The sequence below is a fragment of the Leptodactylus fuscus genome, assembly GCF_031893055.1.
Source record: "Leptodactylus fuscus isolate aLepFus1 chromosome 7 unlocalized genomic scaffold, aLepFus1.hap2 SUPER_7_unloc_1, whole genome shotgun sequence".
In the NCBI taxonomy this organism is placed as follows: Eukaryota; Metazoa; Chordata; class Amphibia; order Anura; family Leptodactylidae; genus Leptodactylus; species Leptodactylus fuscus.
Window position 1 is genome coordinate 234,332 of NW_027439807.1, and position 17,876 is coordinate 252,207.

The 17,876-nt window shown below is 48.5% G+C and overlaps 1 protein-coding gene across 4 annotated transcripts in view; it reads left to right on the forward strand.

Annotated features, from left to right (window-relative positions):
• Positions 1-17,876, forward strand: part of LOC142186362 (CUGBP Elav-like family member 3-A) — a 52,359-nt gene that overhangs the window by 6,154 nt on the left and 28,329 nt on the right. For all 4 annotated transcript variants that reach the window (XM_075261198.1, XM_075261199.1, XM_075261200.1 and 1 more), the window contains exon 2: positions 7,331-7,413. In XM_075261198.1, the coding sequence (XP_075117299.1) occupies positions 7,331-7,413 (83 nt within the window). The remainder of the gene's footprint in view (positions 1-7,330; positions 7,414-17,876) is intronic.

The following is a 17,876-nucleotide window of genomic DNA, read 5'->3' on the forward strand; positions in this document are numbered from 1 at the left end:
GTCAGAGTCACATGGGGACAGCCAGTCAGGGAGCGGTCAGAGCGCTGCTCTGCAGTATGCTACACTGACCACACACAGTGCAATCTGATCATACAATCTGATTGCTTTCAATTGAATTGATAAGACCTTTCTAAACCCAGGCATGAACTAACCTGAAGGCTCAGTCTGTGTATGTCCAGTCATAGGACCCATAGAGAGGGATCTATACATGTGAAGGTATAATATAAGGATAGACGGGTACAGAGGTGTAATATGGGGCGGTATAGACATATCATATATGGGGACACATGGGGCCACTGCTGCAGCTGTCATTGGGGAGGGGCCCCTGGTTGTGCTGCCGGACACTACCAGGATATAATAACATGAGGCCTGGTCTGCTGTCAGACCTATAGCAGAAGCCGGCACCATGTCAGGGTCTAGCAGGGTATGCTGGGAGGTAGAAATGCATAGCGCCCCCCGCAGTGCCATGAACAGCACAGGCATCACCATACAGCAGCATATCTACACATGGACACAGTCAGAGACTTCCATCATACCCCGTATACTGTTATATCCAGAACATTCCATACAGCTAATCCTGGCCATACACATAACACCGCCATACAGTGCACTAATAATACTGCCTTCAGTATATACCTCATACACTGCACACATAACACTGCCATACACTAGTAATACTGCCATACCGCCTTCAGTATATACCTCATACACTGCACACATAACACCGCCATACACTAGTAATACTGCCATACCGCCTTCAGTATATACCTCATACACTGCACACATAACACTGCCATACACTAGTAATACTGCCATACCGCCTTCAGTATATACCTCATACACTGCACACATAACACTGCCATACACTAGTAATACTGCCATACCGCCTTCAGTATATACCTCATACACTGCACACATAACACCGCCATACACTAGTAATACTGCCATACCGCCTTCAGTATACACCCCATACACTGCACAGATAACACCGCCATACAGTGCACTAATAATACTGCCTTCAGTATATACCCCATACACTGCACAGATAACACCGCCATACACTAGTAATACTGCCATACCGCCTTCAGTATATACCTCATACACTGCACACATAACACCGCCATACACTAGTAATACTGCCATACCGCCTTCAGTATACACCCCATACACTGCACAGATAACACCGCCATACAGTGCACTAATAATACTGCCTTCAGTATATACCCCATACACTGCACAGATAACACCGCCATACACTAGTAATACTGCCATACCGCCTTCAGTATATACCCCATACACTGCACATACTAATATTCTCTTAAAGTGATATCCCATACATGTATAGATAATACCACCATATGGTCCACATGTCATGCTGAAATATTAACCCCATACATAAATGCATAACTGCTATTTTGTAGACGCGGTGAATCGGGGGTGCCGTCACCCATGGCTCTTCAATACCTGTGTGAACCCCAAATTAGATTGTGGGAGGAGCTATCAGGCTAGGGTGGGCGGTCACACGGATCCCTGATGTTACGGGAATGCTCCGGCACATGGATGTCAGGGAAGACAAATCTGTGAGGAGGACGGAGGGAAACTCGCACAAGATGAGATTGTCGTCAGCACCGCCACGTTCCTGGCAGATCCATAGAGATCAATGATTTCTATGTTTGGTATCTGTCAGCCGGCCAACCAGCGAAGGGCCCGAGCGTAATATAATAACCACCCGCGTCATAATTATTAAAGGGCCCCGGGCCCCACAGTGTAAGGGGAGGGGCTGAGAGCAGTCACATCATACAGGGGCCCCGGGCCCTACAGTATAAGAGGAGGGGCTGAGAGCAGTCACATCATACAGGGGCCCCGGGCCCTACAGTATAAGAGGAGGGGCTGAGAGCAGTCACATCATACAGGGGCCCCGGGCCCTACAGTATAAGAGGAGGGGCTGAGAGCAGTCACATCATACAGGGGCCCCGGGCCCTACAGTATAAGGGGAGGGGCTGAGAGCGGCAACATCATACAGGGGCCCCGGGCCCTACAGTGTAAGAGGAGGGGCTGAGAGCAGTCACATCATACAGGGGCCCCGGGCCCTACAGTGTAAGAGGAGGGGCTGAGAGCAGTCACATCATACAGGGGCCCCGGGCCCTACAGTGTAAGAGGAGGGGCTGAGAGCAGTCACATCATACAGGGGCCCCGGGCCCTACAGTGTAAGAGGAGGGGCTGAGAGCAGTCACATCATACAGGGGCCCCGGGCCCTACAGTGTAAGAGGAGGGGCTGAGAGCATTTACATCATACAGGGGCCCCGGGCCCTACAGTGTAAGAGGAGGGGCTGAGAGGAGTCACATCATACAGGGGCCCCGGGCCCTACAGTATAAGGGGAGGGGCTGAGAGCGGCAACATCATACAGGGGCCCCGGGCCCTACAGCGTAAGAGGAGGGGCTGAGAGGAGTCACATCATACAGGGGCCCCCGGGCCCTACAGTATAAGGGGAGGGGCTGAGAGCGGCCACATCATACAGGGGCCCCGGGCCCTACAGTATAAGAGGAGGGGCTGAGAGCAGTCACATCATACAGGGGCCCCGGGCCCTACAGTATAAGAGGAGGGGCTGAGAGCAGTCACATCATACAGGGGCCCCCGGGCCCTATAGTATAAGGGGAGGGGCTGAGAGCGGCCACATCATACAGGGGCCCCGGGCCCTACAGCGTAAGAGGAGGGGCTGAGAGGAGTCACATCATACAGGGGCCCCGGGCCCTACAGTATACGGGGAACCCTGGATAGAGGGGATATACATGGTGCTATTGGGACACTTCTCCCCGCTCTGACGTGGCTGATACCAGAGAGCAGTAGAGCACAGCCCGGTCTCTTGTAGGGATTCCCTGGCTCCGCGCGGCTGCACTTCCTGATCTGTGTTATATCCAGGCTGAGGGCCCGGGGGACCCCGCTATAATTAGGGCGTAGGCTCCGCCCCTCAGTCTCAGGATTCATTTAATTACATAAACGAGGCCGAGAAATTAGAAATAATGTCAGAGATGTAATTAATGGAGGGGGAGGGGTAATAGGGTGAAACGAGCCGCTTCATAGACACTGCACAGTACCACTTCTCTTACTCTGTATAGTGCACAGTACCACTTCTCTTACTCTGTATAGTGCACAGTACCACTTCTCTTACTCTGTATAGTGCACAGTACCACTTCTCTTACTCTGTATAGTGCACAGTACCACTTCTCTTACTCTGTATAGTGCACAGTACCACTTCTCTTACTCTGTATAGTGCACAGTATCACTTCTCTTACTCTGTATAGTGCACAGTACCACTTCTCTTACTCTGTATAGTGCACAGTACCACTTCTCTTACTCTGTATAGTGCACAGTATCACTTCCCTTACTCTGTATAGTGCACAGTACCACTTCTCTTACTCTGTATAGTGCACAGTATCACTTCTCTTACTCTGTATAGTGCACAGTACCACTTCTCTTACTCTGTATAGTGCACAGTACCACTTCTCTTACTCTGTATAGTGCACAGTATCACTTCCCTTACTCTGTATAGTGCACAGTACCACTTCTCTTACTCTGTATAGTGCACAGTACCACTTCTCTTACTCTGTATAGTGCACAGTACCACTTCTCTTACTCTGTATAGTGCACAGTACCACTTCTCTTACTCTGTATAGTGCACAGTACCACTTCTCTTACTCTGTATAGTGCACAGTACCACTTCTCTTACTCTGTATAGTGCACAGTACCACTTCTCTTACTCTGTATAGTGCACAGTATCACTTCTCTTACTCTGTATAGTGCACAGTACCACTTCTCTTACTCTGTATAGTGCACAGTACCACTTCTCTTACTCTGTATAGTGCACAGTATCACTTCTCTTACTCTGTATAGTGCACAGTACCACTTCCCTTACTCTGTATAGTGCACAGTACCACTTCTCTTACTCTGTATAGTGCTCAGTACCACTTCCCTTACTCTGTATAGTGCACAGTACCACTTCTCTTACTCTGTATAGTGCACAGTATCACTTCTCTTACTCTGTATAGTGCACAGTATCACTTCTCTTACTCTGTATAGTGCACAGTATCACTTCCCTTACTCTGTATAGTGCACAGTACCACTTCTCTTACTCTGTATAGTGCACAGTATCACTTCTCTTACTCTGTATAGTGCACAGTACCACTTCTCTTACTCTGTATAGTGCACAGTATCACTTCTCTTACTCTGTATAGTGCACAGTACTACTTCTCTTACTCTGTATAGTGCACAGTACCACTTCTCTTACTCTGTATAGTGCTTAGTACCACTTCTCTTACTCTGTATAGTGCACAGTATCACTTCTCTTACTCTGTATAGTGCACAGTATCACTTCCCTTACTCTGTATAGTGCACAGTACCACTTCTCTTACTCTGTATAGTGCTCAGTACCACTTCTCTTACTCTGTATAGTGCACAGTATCACTTCTTACTCTGTATAGTGCACAGTACTACTTCTCTTACTCTATATGTATAGTGCACAGTACCACTTCTCTTACTCTGTATAGTGCACAGTACCACTTCCCTTACTCTGTATAGTGCTCAGTACCACTTCTCTTACTCTGTATAGTGCACAGTACCACTTCCCTTACTCTGTATAGTGCTCAGTACCACTTCTCTTACTCTGTATAGTGCACAGTACCACTTCTCTTACTCTGTATAGTGCACAGTACCACTTCTCTTACTCTGTATAGTGCACAGTATCACTTCTCTTACTCTGTATAGTGCACAGTATCACTTCTCTTACTCTGTATAGTGCACAGTATCACTTCCCTTACTCTGTATAGTGCACAGTATCACTTCTCTTACTCTGTATAGTGCACAGTATCACTTCTCTTACTCTGTATAGTGCACAGTATCACTTCTCTTACTCTGTATAGTGCACAGTATCACTTCTCTTACTCTGTATAGTGCACAGTATCACTTCTCTTACTCTGTATAGTGCACAGTACCACTTCTCTTACTCTGTATAGTGCACAGTACCACTTCTCTTACTCTGTATAGTGCACAGTATCACTTCTCTTACTCTGTATAGTGCACAGTATCACTTCCCTTACTCTGTATAGTGCACAGTATCACTTCTCTTACTCTGTATAGTGCACAGTACCACTTCTCTTACTCTGTATAGTGCACAGTACCACTTCTCTTACTCTGTATAGTGCACAGTATCACTTCTCTTACTCTGTATAGTGCACAGTATCACTTCTCTTACTCTGTATAGTGCACAGTATCACTTCTCTTACTCTGTATAGTGCACAGTATCACTTCCCTTACTCTGTATAGTGCACAGTATCACTTCTCTTACTCTGTATAGTGCACAGTACCACTTCTCTTACTCTGTATAGTGCACAGTATCACTTCTCTTACTCTGTATAGTGCACAGTATCACTTCCCTTACTCTGTATAGTGCACAGTATCACTTCTCTTACTCTGTATAGTGCACAGTATCACTTCTCTTACTCTGTATAGTGCACAGTATCACTTCTCTTACTCTGTATAGTGCACAGTATCACTTCCCTTACTCTGTATAGTGCACAGTATCACTTCTCTTACTCTGTATAGTGCACAGTATCACTTCTCTTACTCTGTATAGTGCACAGTATCACTTCTCTTACTCTGTATAGTGCACAGTACCACTTCTCTTACTCTGTATAGTGCACAGTATCACTTCTCTTACTCTGTATAATGCACAGTACCACTTCTCTTACTCTGTATAGTGCACAGTACCACTTCTCTTACTCTGTATAGTGCACAGTACCACTTCTCTTACTCTGTATAGTGCACAGTATCACTTCTCTTACTCTGTATAGTGCACAGTACCACTTCTCTTACTCTGTATAGTGCACAGTACCACTTCTCTTACTCTGTATAGTGCACAGTATCACTTCTCTTACTCTGTATAGTGCACAGTATCACTTCCCTTACTCTGTATAGTGCACAGTATCACTTCCCTTACTCTGTATAGTGCACAGTATCACTTCTCTTACTCTGTATAGTGCACAGTATCACTTCTCTTACTCTGTATAGTGCACAGTATCACTTCTCTTACTCTGTATAGTGCACAGTATCACTTCCCTTACTCTGTATAGTGCACAGTATCACTTCTCTTACTCTGTATAGTGCACAGTACTACTTCTCTTACTCTGTATAGTGCACAGTATCACTTCTCTTACTCTGTATAGTGCACAGTATCACTTCTCTTACTCTGTATAGTGCACAGTACTACTTCTCTTACTCTATATGTATAGTGCACAGTACCACTTCTCTTACTCTGTATAGTGCACAGTACCACTTCTCTTACTCTGTATAGTGCACAGTATCACTTCCCTTACTCTGTATAGTGCACAGTACCACTTCTCTTACTCTGTATAGTGCACAGTATCACTTCCCTTACTCTGTATAGTGCACAGTACCACTTCTCTTACTCTGTATAGTGCACAGTACCACTTCTCTTACTCTGTATAGTGCACAGTACCACTTCTCTTACTCTGTATAGTGCACAGTATCACTTCTCTTACTCTGTATAGTGCACAGTATCACTTCTCTTACTCTGTATAGTGCACAGTATCACTTCTCTTACTCTGTATAGTGCACAGTATCACTTCCCTTACTCTGTATAGTGCACAGTATCACTTCTCTTACTCTGTATAGTGCACAGTATCACTTCTCTTACTCTGTATAGTGCACAGTATCACTTCCCTTACTCTGTATAGTGCACAGTATCACTTCCCTTACTCTGTATAGTGCACAGTATCACTTCCCTTACTCTGTATAGTGCACAGTACCACTTCTCTTACTCTGTATAGTGCACAGTATCACTTCTCTTACTCTGTATAGTGCACAGTATCACTTCTCTTACTCTGTATAGTGCACAGTATCACTTCTCTTACTCTGTATAGTGCACAGTATCACTTCTCTTACTCTGTATAGTGCACAGTACCACTTCTCTTACTCTGTATAGTGCACAGTACCACTTCTCTTACTCTGTATAGTGCACAGTACCACTTCTCTTACTCTGTATAGTGCACAGTATCACTTCTCTTACTCTGTATAGTGCACAGTATCACTTCTCTTACTCTGTATAGTGCACAGTATCACTTCTCTTACTCTGTATAGTGCACAGTATCACTTCTCTTACTCTGTATAGTGCACAGTACCACTTCTCTTACTCTGTATAGTGCACAGTACCACTTCTCTTACTCTGTATAGTGCACAGTATCACTTCCCTTACTCTGTATAGTGCACAGTACCACTTCTTTGATTAACCCTTTGCTCTGTGCTTGTGTTTTGCAGGATGCGCCTTCCTTACGTATTGCGCCAGGGAGTCGGCGCTAAAAGCCCAGAGCGCCCTCCATGAGCAGAAGACCCTGCCTGGGGTAAGTGCCCACCATCCCCCACCAGTGCGGCAGGTGAAGGGTTACACATCAGATTGTAAGCTCTTGGCTCCAGGCGCAGTATAAATAGATGGATATAATTATTATCAAAGGCCTGTGTAAGGGCTGGGGGAGGGGGAGGCGTCTCTGGTGACAGCAGGGAGGGAGGAGAGGGGCAGCCATTATCTGTGCGAGACGCTCTGCAGTGTAGTATGGGGAGATATGAGACGCTCTGCAGTGTAGGATGGGGAATATGAGACGCTCTGCAGACAAGGCTCCTCCAGTCTCCTGTCACTATATAGTATGAGATGCTCTGCAGTGTAGTATGGGGAGATATGAGATGCTCTGCAGTGTAGTATGGGGAGATATGAGATGCTCTGCAGTGTAGTATGGGGAGATATGAGATGCTCTGCAGTGTAGTATGGGGAGATATGAGATGCTCTGCAGTGTAGTATGCGGAGATATGAGATGCTCTGCAGTATAGTATGGGGAGATATGAGATGCTCTGCAGTCAAGGCTCCTCCAGTCTCCTGTCACTATATAGTATGAGACGCTCTGCAGTGTAGTATGCGGTACGTGGAGAGATCAGGCAGTATTGGGGGGGGGGTACGCGGTGAGGTCAGGAAGTATTTGGGGGGGCGCGGTGAGGTCAGGAAGTATTTGGGGGGGACGTGGAGAGGTCAGGCAGTATTTGGGGGGATGCGGTGAGGTCAGGCAGTATTTGGGGGGGGCGCGGTGAGGTCAGGCAGTATTTGGGGGGGGCGCGATGAGGTCAGGCAGTATTTGGGGGGGATGCGGAGAGGTCAGGCAGTATTGGGTGGGTACGCAGTGAGGTCAGGCTGTATTGGGGGGGTACGCGGAGAGGTCAGGCAGTATTTGGGGGGGGGGCGCGGTGAGGTCAGGCAGCATTTGGGGGGATGCGGTGAGGTCAGGCAGTATTTGGGGGGGGCGCGGTGAGGTCAGGCAGTATTTGGGGGGGGCGCGGTGAGGTCAGGCAGTATTTGGGGGGGGCGCGATGAGGTCAGGCAGTATTTGGGGGGGATGCGGAGAGGTCAGGCAGTATTGGGTGGGTACGCGGTGAGGTCAGGTATTATTGGGGGGGGTACGTGGAGAGGTCAGGCTGTATTGGGGGGGGTACGCGGAGAGGTCAGGCTGTATTGGGGGGGTACGCAGTGAGGTCAGGTATTATTGGGGGGGGTACGCGGAGAGGTCAGGCTGTATTGGGGGGGGGTACGCGGAGAGGTCAGGCTGTATTGGGGGGGTACGCAGTGAGGTCAGGCTGTATTGGGGGGGGTACGCGGAGAGGTCAGGCAGTATTTGGGGGGGACGCGGTGAGGTCAGGCAGTATTTGGGGGGGACGTGGAGAGGTCAGGCAGTATTTGGGGGGGGCGCGGTGAGGTCAGGCAGCATTTGGGGGGATGCGGTGAGGTCAGGCAGTATTTGGGGGGGGCGCGGTGAGGTCAGGCAGTATTTGGGGGGGCGCGGTGAGGTCAGGCAGTATTTGGGGGGGGCGCGGTGAGGTCAGGCAGTATTTGGGGGGGGCGCGGTGAGGTCAGGCAGTATTTGGGGGGGGGCGCGATGAGGTCAGGCAGTATTTGGGGGGGATGCGGAGAGGTCAGGCAGTATTGGGTGGGTACGCGGTGAGGTCAGGTATTATTGGGGGGGGGTACGCGGAGAGGTCAGGCTGTATTGGGGGGGGTACGCGGAGAGGTCAGGCTGTATTGGGGGGGTACGCAGTGAGGTCAGGCTGTATTGGGGGGGTACGCGGAGAGGTCAGGCAGTATTTGGGGGGGACGCGATGAGGTCAGGCAGTATTTGGGGGGGACGTGGAGAGGTCAGGCAGTATTTGGGGGGGGCGCGGTGAGGTCAGGCAGTATTTGGGGGGGGGCGCGGTGAGGTCAGGCAGTATTTGGGGGGGCGCGGTGAGGTCAGGCAGTATTTGGGGTGGGCGCGGTGAGGTCAGGCAGTATTTGGGGGGGATGCGGAGAGGTCAGGCAGTATTGGGTGGGTACGCGGTGAGGTCAGGCAGTATTTGGGGGGACTTGGAGAGGTCAGGCAGTATTTGGGGGAAGACACGGAGAGGTCAGGCAGTATTTGGGGGGGGGGGACGTGGAGAGGTCAGGCAGTATTTGGGGGGGGACGTGGAGAGGTCAGGCAGTATTTGGGGGGGGACGTGGAGAGGTCAGGAAGTATTTGGGGGGGGACGTGGAGAGGTCAGGAAGTATTTGGGGGGGGACGCGGTGAGGTCAGGCAGTATTTGGGGGGGGTACACGGTGAGGTCAGGCAGTATTGGGGGGGGGCGCGGTGAGGTCAGGCAGTATTTGGGGGGGGTACACGGTGAGGTCAGGCAGTATTGGGGGGAGGGTACGCGGTGAGGTCAGGCAGTATTGGGGGGGTACGCGGTGAGGTCAGGCAGTATTTGGGGGGGTAAGCGGTGAGGTCAGGCAGTATTTGGGGGGGCGCGGTGAGGTCAGGCAGTATTTGGGGGGGGTACGCGGTGAGGTCAGGCAGTATTTGGGGGGGTACGCGGTGAGGTCAGGCAGTATTTGGGGGGGGTACGCGGTGAGGTCAGGCAGTATTTGGGGGGGGTACGCGGTGAGGTCAGGCAGTATTTGGGGGGGTACGCGGTGAGGTCAGGCAGTATTTGGGGGGGGGTACGCGGTGAGGTCAGGCAGTATTGGGGGGGGTACGCGGTGAGGTCAGGCAGTATTTGGGGGGGGTACACGGCGAGGTCAGGTATTATTGGGGGGGGTACGCGGAGAGGTCAGGCAGTATTTGGGGGGGTACGCGGTGAGGTCAGGCAGTATTTGGGGGGGTACGCCGTGAGGTCAGGCAGTATTTGGGGGGGGTACGCGGTGAGGTCAGGCAGTATTGGGGGGGGTACGCGGTGAGGTCAGGCAGTATTTGGGGGGGGTACACGGCGAGGTCAGGTATTATTGGGGGGGGTACGCGGAGAGGTCAGGCAGTATTGGGGGGGGTACGCGGTGAGGTCAGGCAGTATTTGGGGGGGTACGCGGTGAGGTCAGGCAGTATTTGGGGGGGGTACACGGCGAGGTCAGGCAGTATTGGGGGGGTACGCGGTGAGGTCAGGCAGTATTTGGGGGGGGGGTACGCGGTGAGGTCAGGCAGTATTTGGGGGGGGGGTACGCGGTGAGGTCAGGCAGTATTTGGGGGGGGGTACGCGGTGAGGTCAGGCAGTATTTGGGGGGGGGTACGCGGTGAGGTCAGGCAGTATTTGGGGGGGGGGGTACGCAGTGAGGTCAGGCAGTATTTGGGGGGGGGGGGTACGCGGTGAGGTCAGGCAGTATTTGAGGGGGGGTACGCGGTGAGGTCAGGCAGTATTTGGGGGGGGTACGCGGTGAGGTCAGGCAGTATTTGGGGGGGGTACGCGGTGAGGTCAGGCAGTATTTGGGGGGGTGCGGTGCCCACTCTCTCTCTCGCTGGCTCATCCTCCTATAATTGAGATAACAGGCTTAGTGTCAGCCGCTAATCCTCTCAGGCCCCCGCCGCCGCCGCCGCCGCTCTCTGCTCTTTTTCTGGCCTCCTCTAACCCGTCTCTCTCGTCCTCTCACCCTCAGGGTGTAGCCTCGTGTCCAGGCCCCGACGCCCCCCCGTGTGAGTTGTGTCCTCGCTCTGTGTCGTGGTGGGGTCTCTCTGTGGCCTGGTGTCTTGTGGCTTCGCCTGTAGCTGTGTGTGTGTAGTCATGTGATACTGCGGGGTCAGGGGTCATCTCCACATCGCACCCTCCGGTACTGACAGGTAGGGGGCGGAGCTTCCATACACACCTGGTGACGGTATACAGACATCCCTGACCGCCCCCTGTAGAATCAGAAGGGTTAATGCCCCCCTCCCCCAGAGGTTACATTGGCGCAGCGGGGAGATTAACCGAAATCTTCCTTTTCCCGGGGACGCGGCGTGCGGTAAATACGAGATTATATTTCGCTGGTCCTGTGTGATCGGCGGCGCGGCGCTATCAGTTGCTGTTCGGATAGATTGTAAAGCAGTCACCGTGCTGATGACATCACAGGACACTGAGCTGATGACATCACAAGGTGGGACCCTGACCATGACGTAAGCCGATGATGTCATTACTGATGACATCACGTGGTAGGACACAGCGCTGAGCGTGATGTAAGCGGCAGGCACGGCGTGACCCGCTCTGTTGCGCATTATGTTGCGGCCGTTGGATCGGGGCCGGTAATCCCTGGGTCACACGCTGCATGCCGGGACGTGGGGAGATTACGACGTGATTGGATAATCCGGGGATTAGCGGGGGCTGGGGGATTAGGGAGGAATCAGCACACAGCTGGCTTCTGATCTCTAGGCTGCGCCGTCTCCCTCGCTAGCGCCGCAATGTGGGCGTCTCCTAAGGCCTACGTGACTGCACCGCCCGAGCGTCCCCACTTATCACACCTGCACCTATCATAGCATGCCCTCACCACAAGGGGGCAGAGTCCTGGGAGTGCAGAGGGGCGGGGGTAATAGTCCAGACACAGATAACAGTAGTCGCCCGCCATTCCCTGCTCCGTCCCCTCCCCCTCCTCCCATTGTTTACATGGAGAAGTGATGATGTCACTGTGGTTACTCGGCAACCTTACGGATAAATTGGAGTGAGTGGGTGGTTGCTAGGGAACGTGATCGCGGGTTTCCATAGTGACGGTGCGCCTGGCTCTGTGTGAATGATGCGCCTGGACCGTCTCTGTATGTTTCGAGGGATCAGACCGGGACGTGTGGGGGGGGGGGGGGTCCAGTAACATTTCCAGAATCCCCCCCCCCTCAGCCGGCGGCCGCCCTTGTCACGCCAGATCTCCGACATCTATTGGTATCCTAGCAACAGCGGGAAATGGATAGAGAACCGGCTACCATGGCAACAGGTTATCCTGCAGCCGGAGGACCACCACTTAACCCTAGGAGTGCTGGATATCACCACAGACTATTGTGCCCTCCCCCCACTGACCCTACTGTTATAGACACATCACCCCTAAACCTCTGATGATACCCTGTGCGCCCCAAAACTGCTAGCACCCTGCAGCCAACATGTGCCACATACCGCCATACACACCCCGATCCTGCCAGAGCCACCCCGCCATACACACCCCGATCCTGCCAGAGCCACCCCGCCATACACACCCCGATCCTGCCAGAGCCACCCCGCCATACACACCCCGATCCTGCCAGAGCCACCCCGCCATACACACCCCGATCCTGCCAGAGCCACCCCGCCATACACACCCCGATCCTGCCACAGCCACCCCGCCATACACACCCCGATCCTGCCACAGCCACCCCGCCATACACACCCCGATCCTGCCAGAGCCACCCCGCCATACACACCCCGATCCTGCCAGAGCCACCCCGCCATACACACCCCGATCCTGCCAGAGCCACCCCGCCATACACACCCCGATCCTGCCAGAGCCACCCCGCCATACACACCCCGATCCTGCCACAGCCACCCCGCCATACACACCCCGATCCTGCCAGAGCCACCCCGCCATACACACCCCGATCCTGCCACAGCCACCCCGCCATACACACCCCGATCCTGCCAGAGCCACCCCGCCATAGACACCCCGATCCTGCCAGAGCCACCCCGCCATACACACCCCGATCCTGCCACAGCCACCCCGCCATACACACCCCGATCCTACCAGAGCCACCCCGCCATACACACCCCGATCCTGCCACAGCCACCCCGCCATACACACCCCGATCCTGCCAGAGCCACCCCGCCATAGACACCCCGATCCTGCCAGAGCCACCCCGCCATACACACCCCGATCCTGCCAGAGCCACCCCGCCATACACACCCCGATCCTGCCACAGCCACCCCACCATACACACCCCGATCCTGCCAGAGCCACACCGCCCTACATACCCTGATCCTGCCAGAGCCACCCCGCCATAGACACCCCGATCCTGCCACAGCCACACCGCCATACACACCCCGATCTTGCCAGAGCCACGCCGCCCTACACACCCCGATCCTGCCACACCGCCCTACACACCCCGAACCTGCCAGAGCCACCCCGCCATAGACACCCCGATCCTGCCAGAGCCACACCGCCCTACATACCCTGATCCTGCCAGAGCCACACCGCCATAGACACCCCGATCCTGCCACAGCCACACCGCCATACACACCCCGATCTTGCCAGAGCCACGCCGCCCTACACACCCCGATCCTGCCACACCGCCCTACACACCCCGAACCTGCCAGAGCCACACCGCACTACACACCCCGATCCTGCCACACCACCATACACACCCTGATCCTGCCAGAGCCGCGCCACCCTACACACCCCGATCCTGCCAGAGCCACACCGCCCTACACACCCCTATCCTGCCAGAGCCACGCCACCCTACACACCCCGATCCTGCCAGAGCCACACCGCACTACACACCCCGGTCCTGCCAGAGCCACACCGCACTACACACCCCGGTCCTGCCAGAGCCACACCGCCCTACACACCCCGATCCTGCCAGAGCCACGCCACCCTACACACCCCTATCCTGCCACAGTCATACCGCCCTACACACCCCTATCCTGCCAGAGCCACACCGCCCTACACACCCTGATCCTGCCAGAGCCGCGCCACCCTACATACCCTGATCCTGCCAGAGCCACATCGCCCTACACACCCTCATACCGCCCTACACACCACTATCGTGCCACACCGCCCTACACACCCCTATACCGCCCTACACACCCCGATCCTGCCACAACCACATCGCCCTTACACACCACTATCGTGCCACACCGCTCTACACACCCCTATCCCACCACTGCCGTACCATTGTCTAACGTTCTTCTCTCCACGGGTATCTTGCGGATATTTATCCCACAGTATTAGGGACAACCCTGTACAGCCCCGCTTTGTGCCCAGCCACTGATGGGAAGTATCTAGAATATCTAGACATGGGCATTACCAGATTGGGGTGGGGGGGGGTACAGCCGTTTATTACACCTCTTGTCACACCTCCCTCTTATTCTGAGTGTTAATTAAACACAAGGACAGAAATAGCTGAAGTGTGAGAGAAGAATATACGTTACTGACAAAATGTGACGCCTCATACACTGCGACACCAGGAGATACTGTGTATACTGCCAGGAAAGTGGCACACCCAGAGACTGACACCGACACCGTGTGACATCTGATACAATGTAACATGTGATACACTGCAAGTGCAATAATACAATGTAACATGTGATACACTGACTATAATTATACAGTGTAACATCTCATACACTGAATATAATAATACAATGTAACATGTGATACACCGAGACTATAATAATACAATGTAACGTGATATGCTGCAACGAAAATCATACAATATAACATCTCATTCACTAACATTATAATAATACAATGTAACGTGATACACTGACTATAATAATACAATGTAACATCTCATGCACTGAATATAATGATACAATGTAACATGTGATACACTGAGACTATAATAATACAATGTAACATGTGAAGCACTGACACTATAATAATACAATGTAACATGTGATACACTGAATATAATAATACAATGTAACATGTGATACACCGAGACTATAATAATACAATGTAACATGTGAAGCACTGACACTATAATAATACAATGTAACATGTGATACACTGAATATAATAATACAATGTAACATGTGATACACCGAGACTATAATAATACAATGTAACATGTGAAGCACTGACACTATAATAATACAATGTAACATGTGATACACTGAATATAATAATACAATGTAACATGTAATACACCGAGACTATAATAATACAATGTAACATCTCATACACTGACATTATAATAATACAATGTAACATGTGATACACCGAGACTATAATAATACAGTGTAACATCTCATACACTGACTATAATAATACAATGTAACATGTGATACACTGACTATAATAATACAATGTAACATGTGAAACACTGACTATAATAATACAATGTAACATGTGATACACTGACTATAATAATACAATGTAACATGTGATACACTGACTATAATAATACAATGTAACATGTGATACACTGACTATAATAATACAATGTAACATGTGATACACTGACTATAATAATACAATGTAACATGTGATACACTGACTATAATAATACAATGTAACATGTGATACACTGACTATAATAATACAATGTAACATGTGAAACACTGACTATAATAATACAATGTAACATGTCATACACTGACTATAATAATACAATGTAACATGTGATACACCGACTATAATAATACAATGTAACGTGATACACTGACTATAATAATACAATGTAACCTGTCATACATGGACTATAATAACACAGAGTAACATGTGATACACTGCAACTATAATAATACAATGTAACATGTGATACACTGACTATAATAATACAATGTAACATGTGATACACTGACTATAATAATACAATGTAACATGTGATACACTGACTATAATAATACAATGTAACATGTGATACACTGACTATAATAATACAATGTAACATGTGAAACACTGACTATAATAATACAATGTAACATGTGAAACACTGACTATAATAATACAATGTAACTTCTCATACACTGACACTATAATAATACAATGTAACATGTGATACACTGACTATAATAATACAATGTAACATGTGAAACACTGACTATAATAATACAATGTAACATGTCATACACTGACTATAATGATACAATGTAACATGTGATACACTGACTATAATAATACAATGTAACATGTGATACACTGACTATAATAATACAATGTAACTTCTCATACACTGACACTATAATAATACAATGTAACATGTGATACACTGCAACTATAGAAATACAATGTAACATGTGATACACTGACTATAATAATACAATGTAACATGTGATACACAGACTATAATCATACAATGTAACGTGATACACAGACTATAATAATACAATGTAACATGTCATACACTGACTATAATAATACAATGTAACGTGATACACTGACTATAATAATACAATGTAACATGTGATACGCTGACTATAATAATACAATGTAACATGTGATACACTGACACTATAATAATACAATGTAACATGTGATACACCGACTATAATAATACAATGTAACATGTGATACACTGACTATAATAATACAATGTAACATGTGATACACTGCAACTATAATAATACAATGTAACATGTGATACACTGACTATAATAATACAATGTAACATGTGATACACTGCAACTATAATAATACAATGTAACATGTGATACACTGACTATAATAATACAATGTAACATGTGATACACTGACTATAATAATACAATGTAACATGTGATACACTGCAACTATAATAATACAATGTAACATGGAATACACTGACTATAATAATACAATGCAACATGTGATACACAGACTATAATAATACAATGTAACATCTCATACACTGAATATAATAATACAATGTAACATGTGATATACTGACTATAATAATACAATGTAACATGTGATACACTGACTATAATGATACAAGGTAACATGTGATACACTGACTATAATAATACAATGTAACATCTCATACACTGACTATAATAATACAATGTAACATGTGATACACTGACTATAATAATACAATGTAACATCTCATACACTGACACTATAATAATACAATGTTACATGTGATACACCGACTATAATAATACAATGTAACATGTGATACACTGCAACTATAATAATACAATGTAACATGGGATACACTGACTATAATAATACAATGTAACATGTGATACACCGACTATAATAATACAATGTAACATCTCATACACTGACTATAATAATACAATGTAATATGTGATACACTGACTATAATAATACAATGTAACATCTCATACACTGACACTATAATAATACAATGTTACATGTGATACACCGACTATAATAATACAATGTAACATGGGATACACTGACTATAATAATACAATGTAACATGTGATACACTGACTATAATGATACAAGGTAACATGTGATACACTGACTATAATAATACAATGTAATATGTCATGCACTGACTATAATAATACAATGTAACATGTGATACACTGACTATAATAATACAATGTAACCTGTCATACATGGACTATAATAACACAGAGTAACATGTGATACACTGCAACTATAATAATACAATGTAACATGTGATACACTGACTATAATAATACAATGTAACATGTGATACACTGACTATAATAATACAATGTAACATGTGATACACTGACTATAATAATACAATGTAACATGTGAAACACTGACTATAATAATACAATGTAACATGTGAAACACTGACTATAATAATACAATGTAACTTCTCATACACTGACACTATAATAATACAATGTAACATGTGATACACTGACTATAATAATACAATGTAACATGTGAAACACTGACTATAATAAT